The sequence below is a fragment of the Seriola aureovittata genome, chromosome 1, assembly GCF_021018895.1.
Source record: "Seriola aureovittata isolate HTS-2021-v1 ecotype China chromosome 1, ASM2101889v1, whole genome shotgun sequence".
In the NCBI taxonomy this organism is placed as follows: domain Eukaryota; kingdom Metazoa; phylum Chordata; class Actinopteri; order Carangiformes; family Carangidae; genus Seriola; species Seriola aureovittata.
In genome coordinates, this window is record NC_079364.1 from 27818812 (window position 1) to 27833593 (window position 14782).

A 14782-nucleotide genomic window follows, 5' to 3' on the forward strand; every position below is an offset into this window, starting at 1 on the left:
ACATTGATCCGTCTAAAAAAAACACCCCCATCTCTCTCTCTCCCTTGTCCCTTGTCAGGAAAAAAGAGTGAAGAAAAGGAGAAGAATTAAAAAAAAAAATTAAAATGCAACAGTTTCAAAAGTAGAATAAGGCATCAAAAACATAAGTGGATCAATATTAAAGGTAGATAGATAACTAGACAGATAGCCAGAAAAGGTGAGGAAATTGAACATGGAAATGAAATAGGATACATTAATGCAGAACAAGTGTGCGAACAAAAACATTGTATAACAACAAAGCATTGTTAAATACCAAAATTATTAAAAGATTTGGTCTTTTACAGCTTTATGTTATATAACAATCGTGCATACTGTAATGATGGTCTAAGGTGTGTTTTCACAGACTAAACAAAGTCCCATACGACTAAAACGTGTATTGCAGGTCTTATTTTGAAGACGAAACTGTCTGACTTCCGCTCTAACTGTGGTCCTTTTCTGTGTTCGGCATCTAACGAGACAAAGTGGTCCACATTATTCTTTGTTTATGGGTCACCTTTTCCACCTCATACAAGGACTGAATGGAACAAACAGCTGTTGTAGAAACTGTAGGCACTACTCTGAAGTATAGATTACGCCGTAAACGGCGTTGATGAAATGACGAGTTCATCGCAGATGCGGCTGCCTCAGAATTTTCTTCACCCAGTCCCTCCATTGTAGTCTGACGGCTTCTTGCTTCAGTCAACTGTTTCACTTTCGCCCTCATATGGTCAGATGGATGGACTGCAAATTGACACAGTAGGCTACATATACAGTACATTTTCATTATATGTCTTTAGTTTCATTAAAACCACGGAACACGATTCTAGAAAAAACACAGTGTACTGTTTAACCTTTGATTTTACTTAAAAGAAAGATTAAATCACGAACTGATGGGACGGTGGAAAGACGCAGAACAAAAAGGCACCGCTGGGATTCGAACCCAGGATCTCCTGTTTACTAGACAGGCGCTTTAACCAACTAAGCCACGGCGCCGGTGGTAGCAGGAGTGAAAAGAGGCGTTTATGAAGAACTGGCTTAAGGACCCACTCATACTCGTTTCACTGACGTCACTGTTCATTTGCTTTTACTTTAGCTTTCGTATAACGTTTACGTTGCCTGACCACGCTAATAACGTTAGTTCTTTCGCTACGGACTTTTCAGGCACATTTCTAAACAGTGTTTGAAGACTCACATTGGTCATAATATGGTGGGAACTTTGCAAGTTTGGCATTCACGTGAAACTAATTTCACACAATACGGGCAGGATAGGCCACGGCTACAGGTGTAATCAAAGTTACAATGTAGCGTTACGGATGCGGGTGGGGGGTAGTTTCTCATGCGCTTTGGCATCTTGGTGTTTATGACTTAATCGCCTGGCATTTTTCATTAAATATGTGATACGTTCATGCCACCCACTTTATATAAGTAAATACATAAACTCCTTCATTACCTCTGCTTCTGTCGAGGAAAATGACACAATTGTGTCCATTTAATCTTAATCTTACCCCTAATCCAGGATCTTTGTTCGAAGACATCACATGGTTAAAAGTAGTTCCACACTGACTTAATTAAGCAAGGAGAAATTCCTAAAAAATAAGGGCCATTCAGTCCTAACTTTAGGACTATTATGTTGTTGATCAGAGAGTAATTCACAAAGTATTTTAGTGCTAAATTATAGGTCTGAAAGAATTAATGTGCCTTGTTATGTTTTTCTGAATTTGTATTTTTGTACAGTATTTATTAAAAATGTAAATAAAAAAAAAACTTTTTAAATTAAATGTTTTATTACGGTAATTTGATTCAAGAATGTAATTTGAATAAATTGATTTAATTTAATGTAATAATTTATTATGTTAATCTAATATAACGCAATGTAATTCCTTTTCATGTTCCTGTGTGTTGACAAATGTCAATCAGTCACCGGAGACAGTATCTCTTACATACAACGAAATACTTAGCACAAGCGTTCTTAGCTCTTAACAAATCTTTGCTCTGGACCTTAAGCGCTATTTAGAAGGACTGCTAATTGTATATGTGGCCCCAGGGTCTCAAGCACTTGAAGGCTCCTTATTGATCTTGAGTTGTGTTTCTTGACAGTCATGGTGCCATTGCTTGGATTTCTCTTGGCTCATATTTTGCAGTTTCCCCATTTTGCAATTTTTTGTGAAAAATTACTAGTTTAAATTAAATGTTGCAAACCTAACCCTCAGCTCATTTAATGTACAGTTGCCTGAAAATTTGGTAAAATACAGTCAACAAAATTACCCGTACAATTAGACCAAACTACCTGCATGAGAAACCCATTCACGCAAGTGAGAAAAACATTTAATGCTTTTTTTTTTTTTTTCAACATATGTGTATTTCAACTGTCATGTGCATGTAATGATTATCTCTCTCCCTGACTCCAACAGTGTGGTTAGTCTGGACAGCTTTCCATTTACTCAGCCTGCATTGAGAATGGAGTGTGAGCTCATGTTTATGGGGTCTGACTGATGATGGAAACTTTTTAGATTAGAAGATAGATCTAAAATGGGCATCATGCGGTTTGGGCAGGTGGTATTTGCCATCAACAGTTATTGAGAATAGTTGGCAATCAGTTCTGACCGTATTTGTGGATTAGTTCTACTCACCGTTTCTGGAAAGGAACTGTTGAACTGTTTTTGTTTCCACTGTTGTGTTGTCAGGCTCTGACTGCCACAGAAATTCTGTGCATCCCTCTGGTGTTTGGGTGATGACAAAAAGTGTCAGCAACAAAGACTTCAAATGCTATCTTGGCTAGATACAAACAGGGGTATTTCAGTCATTTTGTTTGATTATTAATGCCAATGAAGAAAAACAAGGAACCACACAAAGTGCATGATATTTCAACAATTTATTCAACAACTTCATAGACATTTTCTTAAGAAGTCTGCTGCTTTATTTGACTGATGTTTGATAGTGCAGGAACCAAAGCTTTTTACATGCAAATGGTCTCAGCACAGATACAGGCTATAGGTTTTTTCTCATTTTCACCTGTCATTTTTCTTTTTTAAAAATCACACAGCTTTGAATACAGCAGCTGATGAAGTTTACCAACAACCAGTTCAATGATATACACAATAACCAATTTTCTGTTGGAATTAAAATATAAAGAGAGGAATAACACAAGTAAAAACCTACAAAGAAAATAAAGCTGTAAAAATCTGAAACAAATCCTATGTATGGCGCTGAGTGGATGAGTCCATGAATACACAAGTCCAAGGATCTGCACGTCACATTACTCAGCTGCTTTATCTGTGTATGCACATTAGTTAGTTCTTAAATTAATTATTGTAAATACTATGAAAACAAAATGCAAGTCACACACTCAGCAAACAAGAAACATTCCTTCCTTTGATCTGGAGTTCGCATTAGCAGATGGGAATGGACTTATACAGGGGTGACAGAGGAATAGAAGGGGGGTGGGGGTTGGGGGTTGGGGGGTTCACCTTGAACACCAGATCATAGTCCTACAGGGCACAGTGTTCACTGGGGCAACCATTTGTTTTGATAAATCTTAAATACTTAGTCTGACTTCTACCTGAAGTTACTGTTTGTCTGTTTCAGGTGCAGTGTAATAAGTTTTGGGCTGCCCCAGTGTGAGTTCCTCAGACAAAGATCAAAATAATCCAAGCACACAGTCAATAACAATAATCAACAACTCCAGGTGCCATGATTCAATAAATCTGATCTGTGTCTGAGGAACTACCAAGCCTTTTCAGCCTGACCCACCTCCTTGTTTACTCCGCAACTCATACATTTTCATCCAAAGTAGTACGTGGATCATATGTGTGTGTGAGACAGAGTATGAGATTACTGGTGGGCACACTGTACTCCCGGCCCATGGTGTCCGCTTTCTTCGTCGGAGCTGTCGTTGTAGGCCTCTCTGCGGTTACCTGATGACGAGCTCTGGCTGACATCATAATCCTGCAGGTCCACCTCCTCTGTGTCTCCAGTGATGATGGGCGGCTCTGACCGTGAGGGCAGCATGTCCTCCAGCTCCTACACATGAGAAATATTCATCATAATGCAGCTTTAACAGACTGTCTCCGCCTGTTTTCTAACCGCAGTAGCGTCAGATGGTTGTGGGGCCAGGAGTGCAACAGCTTCAGGGAGAATAAGGAGTAGTACTGTGTGGATATAAGCGCTCAATAAGTAACCCATTAATGGCCAGAACAGCTCTAATCCCTGAATAGAATTAATGGATAAATTTAGCAGCACATTCTTCCTTGTATTGGCCTAAGCTTTCTCATTAAAAACATTGTGAGGAACATGTGAGTTTACTCGCTTGAGTTGATCTACACCAACACAGTTACAGATTTTGATATGGTGCCAATAAATTGATGTTATAAGATGCCTAAAATATTTTTTTAATGATTACAAATCCAACTGAATTTGAAACACACATTTAAAACGGTGTTGAGACGACATAGTAAATTATGTCCTTACCAAAAAGACACAAAATTCACAGTATGGCTCCAACTAATGATTCCTTTCAGGATTGTTTAATCTACAGCCTATTTTCTCAAACAACAGATCAATAATTCTAGATCAATAAAAGGAGTAACGTGTCATACCGCAAGTTTCTCAGGGCTGATCCAGTTGTTGTCGGGGAACTGAACATCAAACTTGACATACAAATCTCCCTTCTCAAAAGGGTTTCGGTACTGGGGCATGCCCTCTCCTCGCACCACCCTGACTGAGCCTGTAAAAGATGCAGTGTTTTAAAAAACAAACAAAAAGAAAAAGAAAAATGAAAAGAAAAACAAAAGGTTTTTGCACAATTTATTTTTATGACATTTCATACTTTTTATAGACACCTATTTAATTATGCTGCATACTGTATTATTACTAAATCCCATGAGCTGTATGGTGTATAGGTACCCTACTGCAGTAAGAGCCAAAGCATCTAAGAGAAAGGTGTTTGGTAAGTTTTCCCAAGACTTTCTAGAACTCACTGAGGATGTTGATGACCCCACTCGCTAGTACATTCTGAAAAGATGCCTCCTCACTGTGTTCAGCTCTGAGCAGAGACTCTAGTCTGAGCACATCCACATTAAGACAGTTGCATTTGTAAATGCAGGTTTTACTTTTTGTTTCAGCTCTCCGCCCAGATGAAAACAGCCTTTTTGTCTCCCCTCAGCCTCCATAGTGTGTAAATCTTAAAAACACTGGCTTCGTGTTTCAGTGTGAAAATGGAAAACGGAGATTTTACAAAAGGATGACCTAAGCCACCCCGGTGAAAGTAGTGGATATGCAGTAGCAAAGTTAAGAAAACCTTTGGTGGTGCCAATGTAGCTGAATACACAAAAAAACTTATCATTGACTTGAGTTAATGTTGATTTTGTCAGATGCTACATGACTAAAAAATAAGGCTTTTATCACTGCAGCTGTTTTTCTGAAGTGTTTGAAATTTAGACCGCTTAATGCAGCATGTGATCATTTCATCTGTGTTTACAAGATGTGCCTGAATGTCAATAAGCATTTTTCCTCATCACACTAATGCAGCAGGAGCCTTACCTGGTTCAATGACTTTGCCAGCAGGGTACTTCACGACGATCTGTCTGCCGTCTAAGTGTTTCAGCATAAACTGGAAGCCGCACAGCGCCTCCACCAGCCCAATCTTATGGTTCATGAACAGGTCATTGCCATCTCGCCTGTATGTCTGAAAATTCAGAGGAAAGATGATTAAAAATCTTGGTAGATGAACCTTTTATGGACTTTGGAGTTGATATCAATTAGGGACAACTTGGTTCCTTGTGAATGTCTAAAACATTATCAGAGTACACAGCATCTGCTGGTGGAAAAGAAGCATTGCAAGTGCAAACTACAGAATTAAACATTATAGATTACATTTGTGCAAAAATCTCCAAAGATTTGGTGTCTGAATTTACAATTGTTTTGCAAGCAAAAACATTTGTTCAACTTCTCCTTTATTAGTGAATGCAATGCAAAATTACTCTGGCTGTTAACACAACAACTAACTGGTGTTTATGGTTTTAAGTTTATGAGATAATACACAGCTGATCTCTCTGCCTTATTCCCATGTATTATCATAGGAGTGGCAGATCAACATCTAGAGTACTGATTCTTTAGAGTCAACGCTATCTGTATTACTGTTGCCAGCTGTAGTAAACTACTTTGCTTCCACCATCCACTGACACATTCTGACATCAATGATAAAAGCCTCCTGAGACAAAGAGCCAGGGACATAACTACAGCTCAGACTGCTGTTCCAGTTCAGCTAAAAAATTAGTTTGCATTGTCAGAGGTAACCTGACTTGTACAACCTGCTGAGGAAACCCAATTAAGAACGGCTGGAGCAGCTACCTGTGACAATTAAGATTCAGCTGCTAGATGGTAAAAGCATAATAACAATAAAAACTGTTGTGTAACCAGTAGTTCCAGCTCATCATTGCAGCAGCAGCAGCACCACCCAGAAATATCAGGCACTTGTGGGACTTTGTCTCACGAATTGTTTATAGATTACTGTCTCCACATCATGTTATTATTAACACAGAGGTGTGGTTCAGGTCATTATCTTACTCAAGAACCAAGGAAAGCCCAATTACTGATGAAGGCACCTCTTAAGTATTTGTTACCACAGATGTGATCTGGTTAGCAAGCTGACCTGGTTTGAACCGGTGAAAGAAAGCTTGGCTTTGAGTGCATGTTCAAAATCAGATTTAGTTAAGCCCAATGTGTTGATGTCCAGTAGTACACTTAGAGCCTTTAGCTGGCTGGCACTCATTTGACTGAAGTGCTGTGCTGTATGAGTGCAAAGTTAAAACACCATCCCAAATCATTTATGTATGAGAGCGCCTCTGGTCCGACTGCAGTATGAACATCTGTAAATTCTTATTCTTTCTCAAATCAATAGGATATCGCACTGATCTTCAGATTTGATTTGGATTCACAAAGTCAAGAACTGATTAATTTCAATGTGATTCCATTTGTTTCAAGTCTTGATGCTTCAGTTACATCTGATATATACCAATGTTCTCTAAAGCGCTCTTCAGAATGAATCCTGGGATCTTACATTTCTTCTTCTACATTCAACAAGTGAGAAATACTGTTGTGGTGTTAAAAATAAACTGTCAAGTACACATTGCAGGCCAAACTGTAAACACATTTCCCAACTATAAAACTTTGTGTTAATTTTCCTTGGCAAAAGCAAACTGACAAAAACATGATGTTTATTTTGTAAGGCCTACATGTGAAAAACAGTTTGGCAAGAACAGTAAAAAACCTGTACCACCAGAGCAGAGTAGTGTGCAGTCTTTATTCAGTGCGTCCTTCATGTAGATGTGATCTTTATATTGGCTACAAAACAGCCAGAATAACAGTGACTCATGTAGCTAATGTAACTACCATCAATGTTAATTTTGAACTTAAAATAACCTTTTGTGCATGTTGTAGTAACTATATTTCCACAAAACAGAAATGCCGCACATCATGACGCCCTTACTGATTGCCTGACAACATGTAACCACTGTAAACACGTAACATTCAGCAAAGACGTACATGTTTACTTAGAAAAGGCGCAAATGCAAAGATCAATCTTGGGATTTTAAGAATCAATATTGGGTCATTCAAATAAAAATTGTGATGAATTGGAGTTTTTTTTCAATCTGTCCCATGTCTTCAATGCACAGCTCTGACTGCACAACAATATCAAGACAACCTGGTCCTCATTGTTCAGACAGCTGGATATGACTGCTGACACAAACTGCTCATGTAACTCTGTAAACCTGACAGAAATTATAGCCCTCAACCTCTAACCTGCACAAGGAAAATCTGACTCACAAAGAAACTGGTTACGCACATATATCACAGTCGAAAACCAGAATGCATTCATTGTATTCAACATATGGAAATAAGATATGCATGCCTTTATGACTCAAAGAACAGCACACTGACTTGTGTAATATATCTTTGCAGAAAAGAAAAAAAAAAAACAATCAAACAAATGACACTAATCACTAATGATATACAGCAGTGCACTGGACTCACTGATATCATTCCTTTAACCTCCTAGGACCTGGCGTCCACATATGTGGACCTCACATTTTGGGTTCTCTAGACCACAATACTAACTTTTTCTCAACAAGGGCCTGGTGACCACATATGAGGATATTATACTGCCACCCAGTAATCGAAATTTAAAACTAATGTCCTCATATGTGGACATCATTTTTCTCAGGTCCCAATCAGCCTAAATAGCAAAGAGAAATTAAAAATGCACGCCATGCAAGAGTTCGGGTCTTAGGAGGTTAAAGATAGCAAATACAGAAACTACTACTACTTCCAGGGAAGGGTGGAGTCCAGCCAAAACGTAAGACTAAAGACGGGGAAACACAATGGACAGGTCACCTAACTGCTGCACTGCTGTAAACTCGCTTACCTGGGCACCGTAAGTGTGCAGACTGTGAAAACTCAAAGGTTCTCCTCTGTCTGCTTCCCAATATGGAACAATACATCCAGAGAAATCCACCCTTCCTGACTGAGTTAATTTTTGTTCTGACATATGAGTATTTTGACAGTTTTCCACGTGTCAATTTTCACAGTCAATCAAAAAGGATACCACAGCACTCCCAAAACTGCTACATTACACCTAGTGGTAGTGCTAAAGTAGGATATGCCACTAAATAAAGTTTTTCTTGCTCACCTAAATCTGGACATTTTATGCTTCTTTTCTGTTTAATTAGTTCTGCACAAGGCAGCTCATTAATATGAACACTGACTTGGCAATTAGACTCCTGCTATAAGTTAAATTTGTTTTTTGTCATTTTTCTAGGAGACACGATAAACCCCCTCCACTGATGTACAATAAACTCCACCCCTATACAGCTCATTGTACAGTATATGTATATGCCGCCACTTCTACACCCACATTCCTGTGGCTGATGTAGCAGGCACCAAAAAACACAAACGGATGTTCCAGATATGTGGTACATTTTATGCATAGGGAACTGCACAGGGAAACTGCAGCCCACAGAGCAATTCAAGCTCTAAAGAATCTAGCAATGCGAGGTTAAGGTCAGGTGAGGGAAGTTAGCTTAGGAGTAGAGTCACCTTTATATGACAAGAAAAAAATCAGTAACCGACAAATAAAGCTATGATACAAGCAAAACTGTGTCCTAAATTAAAAAAACAAAACATTTCCCCCATGACACAGAGTGTACAGGGGATACAGCGGGCAGGGTAAGATGGATATAACTACAGCATTTGCAGACTGGCCCACCTACCTCATGCTCTTTTTCCTGCAGGACAAGGACTATATCCCCTGGCTCGATGCCAGGTGCCTGGTCAGCTTCCCCTCCAAAGGTAATTTTCTGGCTGTGCTTCATGCCTTTATCCACGTGTACCTCCAGAATCTTCACCTCCTTCACCACTTTCTTGCCTTCACATTTTTTACAGCGGTCTTTCTCACTGATAACTTCACCTGGGGTTGGACAGAGAGCACAAAGTGAGGCAGACCTAATGATACACAGAAGAAGCCTGATCATGTTCTGGATCAACGTGCCCCTTACCTTCACCATTACAGTCAGTACACACAGACTGCATCTGTTGGACCATCCCTGGGGCGAGCTGTCTGATCATGATGCGCATGCCACGCCCCCTACATGTTGTACATTTTTGTACAGCACCCGTCTTGCCTCCCTGCCTGCATAGATACACACACCCACAGAGAGTTTAAACTGAGGACACGTAACAGGATTAACAAAACACCAACAATGCAATAGACTAAATAATAGACATAAGTGAGGACTACAGCACAATAATGGTTAAACAACTTACCCATTACAAGTGCTACACAGTACATTCTTGCTAAGTTGTAGTTTAGTTGTTTTGCCATTGTAAAGGTCCTCCAGTGACACCCTGTAGAAAAAGTGGATTGTTTACATAGTGTGAAGTGACACAAGACAGAGGATTTGGAGTACACTCAAGTAGTCTGTGCATTTATGTGCAAGCTTGCTCTTACTTGAGTGGATGGACCATGTCCTCTCCTCTCCTCCGACCTCCATTCCTGGAGCGACTCCCCTGGCCCATGAAGAGTCCACCACCAAAGAGTCCACCACCAAAGATGTGGGAGAAAATATCGTCCATGCCTGGGCCACCCCCGCCTCCTTCCCGCAAGCCTTGCTCTCCATAGCGATCATAAAGCTCCTTCTTTTCAGGGTTGGTCAGCACCTCATAAGCAAAGCTGATTTCTTTGAACTATGTTTTGGGAGAAAATAAATAAAAACAAAAATTAACAAGATGCACTTAGTCAGAACAGTAGAACTGCAGAGAAAATTAAGGCACACACAAAACAGCAACCAATAACTTAACTGACCTAGTGCTGCTACAAGCTAGAACAACAGAAGCCTCTGTAAGAGGACTGAAGTGGCTAACAAAAAATAATTTTCCATGTTAGGTTCATATAGGAACAATAACTATCAACCATATTCTGCGAAAAACACACAGGACCTAGTAAGATTTCAATTAGTCTTTTACCCCAGCTGTGGTGGGAACGAAAGCAACGACATTCTGGGCAAAGCATGCTTAAGCTCGCACGCACACAAACGATTCAAATGTTTTCCCCTATTACAAATAACCTCCGCCAGGCTCAATTCTCGAGTTGCCATTTCCTATTACTAACAATGTGGTCCCCTGTTGAGAACATGGCACTCTGCCATGGGAAAAGACGGAAAAGAGGGCCTTAACATTTAATGTTTCAACTTATATTCCAGAAATGCTACTTTAGAAGCTGTTGACAATGTTGTGTAGAACGGAGGGAGGTCTGTGATGATACTGTAGGGGGAGCTCAGGAAATGCTGCACATTCAAAAACAAAATAATGGCTCAAGCTAATATCAAGGCTTAGAAAGAAAAGTAAAACAAAAATGTAAAGTAATTTTAGAGCACTGTCAGCACTAAGGAAAATATAATGAGAAATATGCATACAGGTTTCATATGCACCAAAAATAGTAGGCCTTTGGTCTTCACACTGTGGCTGTATTTATCTATTTTTTACTGTAGCAATACCAAAATTGATTTTGTAAATGGCTATCTGACCACCGATCTCTGCAAACAGATTTTCTTGTCTTTTCCTTTACCATACTGGACTTTTAACAACCACCTAAAAATGGCTTAAGGAAAAAAAATCTGGTTCCAATCATTTTTGGTGAGACAGCAAACCATTCAAACTGACATTTGTTTTTTTTTTATTTAATTTTAATTTTTGCTCCCATTTCCATTTAGAAAGAAACAGCACAACCCATCCAGTATTTATTAAAAACAAAGCTATGATGACAAATTTTTCAGTTTTAACCAGAGGGGATTGTCACTAACATCTTACCTTGTCACCAGCATTTGGGTTCTTGTCAGGGTGGTATTCTTTCGCCAGTTTCCGGTATGCCTAGAAGTAGACAAAACATGACGCCTTGTTAAATAATATAATGTTAATTGTAGACATGCATCGTCGACTTCATTTACACACCGGCATGACTCAAACTCACATGAAGGAATCCTATCTAACGTTTGCGTAATCACATGTAACTCCCTGACGAAACCTAATGTTTCGCAAGCAAAACACTACCTGTAACTGCGTTTAGCTTTTACATAACGTGAAGTTTATCTTCAGTGGTCTCCTGTTAACTGTTTAACCGTTTCCAAAGGTGACGACAGTTACTCATATACATGACACCCGGAATTACCCCTTTGTCAAAACCGGCAGTTCAAAATGTCTGACAATTTAATCGCTAAGGTTTAAGTTAACGTGCGTATGTTGATTAGCATCTCTTGCTAACACGAGCCACACATGACGATCCAATAACTCTGTTTACCCCAAAGTGTTGGCTAAACAGTCAAATGAAGTCAAGTAAGGGTCAGACAATAGAAATAGTTCGTTAAAAACTAGACAACAAAAACGTTTAACCTTAGAATATTGGCTAAAAATGCGCACAATCAGATGGTTATAATGATACCTGTGTGTAGCCAGCTAGCTGATGCTAGCGAAGGATGATTTGACGATAACAATTTAACTCACCGCTAATCGTTCGCATTATATGATAAACTGGCTCGACGAATTTGGAAGTGAAAAACGTTTAGGCTCCACTGCAATGATGTTTGTAAAATATGACCCTATATAATGTCAAACGTTTACGTTAATTTAACGTTAAATTGGTGTACCGCTGAGCTGACGTTCAGTGACGCTAATCCAAATATCTGAAATCCAAAGGTTAAAACTCAAGTTGGCTTCATGTTATTAAATTGTTACACTTCCCTAACAAATGTGTGCCAGTCCGCTAGCTGCTACGAGTTTCCAGCCTTTGGGACACACAAACTACCTTTTCCTTAACCTTCGACAGGCTTAGCTAGCTCCATGGCAAACACCTGAGCGAAAGCTAACGTGAAGTCAATCGTTAGTTACCTCAATCTCGCTTTCGGTTAACGTTACCCACGTTAACTGCAATATTTAAGATAATAAAAAATACCGAGCTGACCGTAGCTAGACAATGAAAAATCACATGAACACCCATAATCGTTTAACGAGCCGCAGCGTCATATGAACATCCAGGCCACTTAGCTTACTGGTTTAGCAGGCTAGCCCAATTCACCGCTAACGTTATCTAGCTGCGCATAGCAACGCATTTCCTGATCGTAGCTATTTTAACAGTTGGGAACTGTAAACAGACAATAGTACAATTCCACAATTTGTTCGGCCTTTCGTGTGGAATTACCTTCTTCAGTTCATTTTCAGTTGCGGATGGAGAGACTCCGAGAATGTCATATAGTTTTGTATCTACAACATTCGCCATGGTCTTGCTGTGGATGTTGCTTCAGCACGGTGGTGGATGGACAAAGAGAAAGAGCCGGTGGAAAATGTTTTGCTCGCCTCGTGTCTTAGTTTCCGGAAAGTTAGACAGTCTGTGGGTCCGCTGCTGCCTCCAGGTGCCGGTATGTTGCATAACCACTGATCTGATCTACAACCACTCAAATTACAGTTTATCAAAGAAATATGAAATTTTATGTATCTTAATTGACTGCATAGTATATGGTGTAAATTAAATAGATTCAATTATATCGTCTTTACATAATTCTAATGACATCAGATAACCAGTCAACATTATCATTATATCAGATACCGTTCATCTGCCTGCTTGGTTTTTGATTAGTTTAGTGCACTGTGCCTTTGATATGATTTGTGTGTGCTTATGTAGCCTATTTTCATATGTTTTCGTTATGTACAATTGTGTCCCACTCTTTTTGTTTTATTATGAAATGCATGTCGTGTGTTTTTGTTTGATAGCTGCATCTAAATTATATTGAAATTGACTTATTGACTATCATACACCACATATGATGTAACACTGATAACATGTATCTATATGGTAAGATGTTTATTCATATGTTATCTTGACTAGACTTATATTGCAGAGATTAGTTTTTCATTCAAACCTGTGAAAACACAATCATATATATAATGTTACAGTATAATATATATATTATACTGTAACTCTCATTACATCCTGTAGATTTACAACAAATTTACCTCTGAGTTTTACTGAGTCTCCACATGACTAAAAATTCGGTTTTGAATTCAGTTAATGAATTCAGGAACTCATAATAAGACAACTTTTAACTAGTCCTAACTTCAACTGAGGTTTTTTTTAATTACAAAGATATATTCATTTGCATATAAAATATGATATTAGTTGTTACAGAGCAATTGTTATTTTCTTAGGCTGATGTTCTGATTAGATAAAACTAAAATATAAAATTATATTAATTTATACAACAGTTAGTTCGGACCAAGTAATTTGATTGGACGAGAGGCATTCCCATGAGTGCTGACATACAACAGCCCTGGGTATTGTATCTCTCCGCTTTACATGCGTTCTATTAACCGTTGATCAATACATTTACGATCGTTATCCATCTTAGATTGTAACAAACTTTTCAAGGATGAAAATATTTCACGAAATATTTTGAACATTTGAATTAAATTTTGTATGGTCGTCAGAAGAGGATGAAGGGAAGTGAAGAAGCCTGGATACTTCAGCGCACACCTTATAATTAGGTTCACAATGTATATTTTGTATTACTGAGGTTGCTCAACCCAAGGCAAAAGTCTGTGATTTTGGTATGACTATGCTGTGCCTTGTTTGTTTGTATCTGTTTCAATTAAAAAATAAAAAATAAAAAACTTCAGCGCACACCTGAGGTAACGCGTAGACAAAGTAGCAAGCTAGTGTGCACTGTGCAGGTCAGGAAGATGTTTATGTGTTGCTTAGCAATCGTCCAGTACCAGTGCAGTTGCGGAACTATTTGTGTTGGCGTTGCCAAATAAATGATGAAATAAACAAACAAATCATAATCTGTTTTTGCTTTTTTAACCAATATGGCGCTCGTAGAACTATTGTATAAAAGCAATATCACACTCGAGGTCGTGATGCTGTACTGAATATCAGCTGTGATTCGGTCATAGGGACGAGGTTGCAGGCCGAGAAATAAAAGGTCAATGGTTTTCTATTTTAAAAGGTGTTGTGACGGATGTTATTTGACAAATAGCCTTGTGTATCATTCTGATCAGTGGGGATGTATTTACAGTCAAGATACCATGTCCAGACAGCTGTTCAGCTCTTCATGTAGGTTTTTATCAGCAGATAAAAAAATGGTACCTGCCTGAAGGTGGATTTGCATTCAGTTCGTTCCTCTGACTGATGTTCGTATCTTCCCCCATGATGTTGGAGCGACCC

General features: G+C 38.9%; 1 protein-coding gene and 1 non-coding gene across 2 annotated transcripts; both read right to left on the reverse strand.

Annotated features, from left to right (window-relative positions):
- Positions 1 to 937: 937 nt before the first annotated feature.
- On the reverse strand, positions 938 to 1011 carry trnat-agu (transfer RNA threonine (anticodon AGU)). The gene has a single exon. It is a non-coding gene; the product is annotated as a tRNA-Thr (tRNA).
- A 1860-nt stretch (positions 1012 to 2871) lies between these two features.
- dnaja2a (DnaJ heat shock protein family (Hsp40) member A2a) lies at positions 2872 to 12922 on the reverse strand. Its single transcript, XM_056381366.1, has 9 exons — positions 12764 to 12922; positions 11380 to 11439; positions 10022 to 10257; positions 9838 to 9918; positions 9570 to 9703; positions 9285 to 9481; positions 5557 to 5701; positions 4614 to 4741; positions 2872 to 4038 (listed from the first exon to the last, which is right to left on the reverse strand). Exons 1-9 carry the CDS (start codon positions 12839 to 12841, stop codon positions 3850 to 3852), a joined length of 1248 nt encoding a protein of 415 aa, XP_056237341.1. The 5' UTR covers positions 12842 to 12922; the 3' UTR covers positions 2872 to 3849.
- Between the last annotated feature and the right edge of the window lie 1860 nt (positions 12923 to 14782).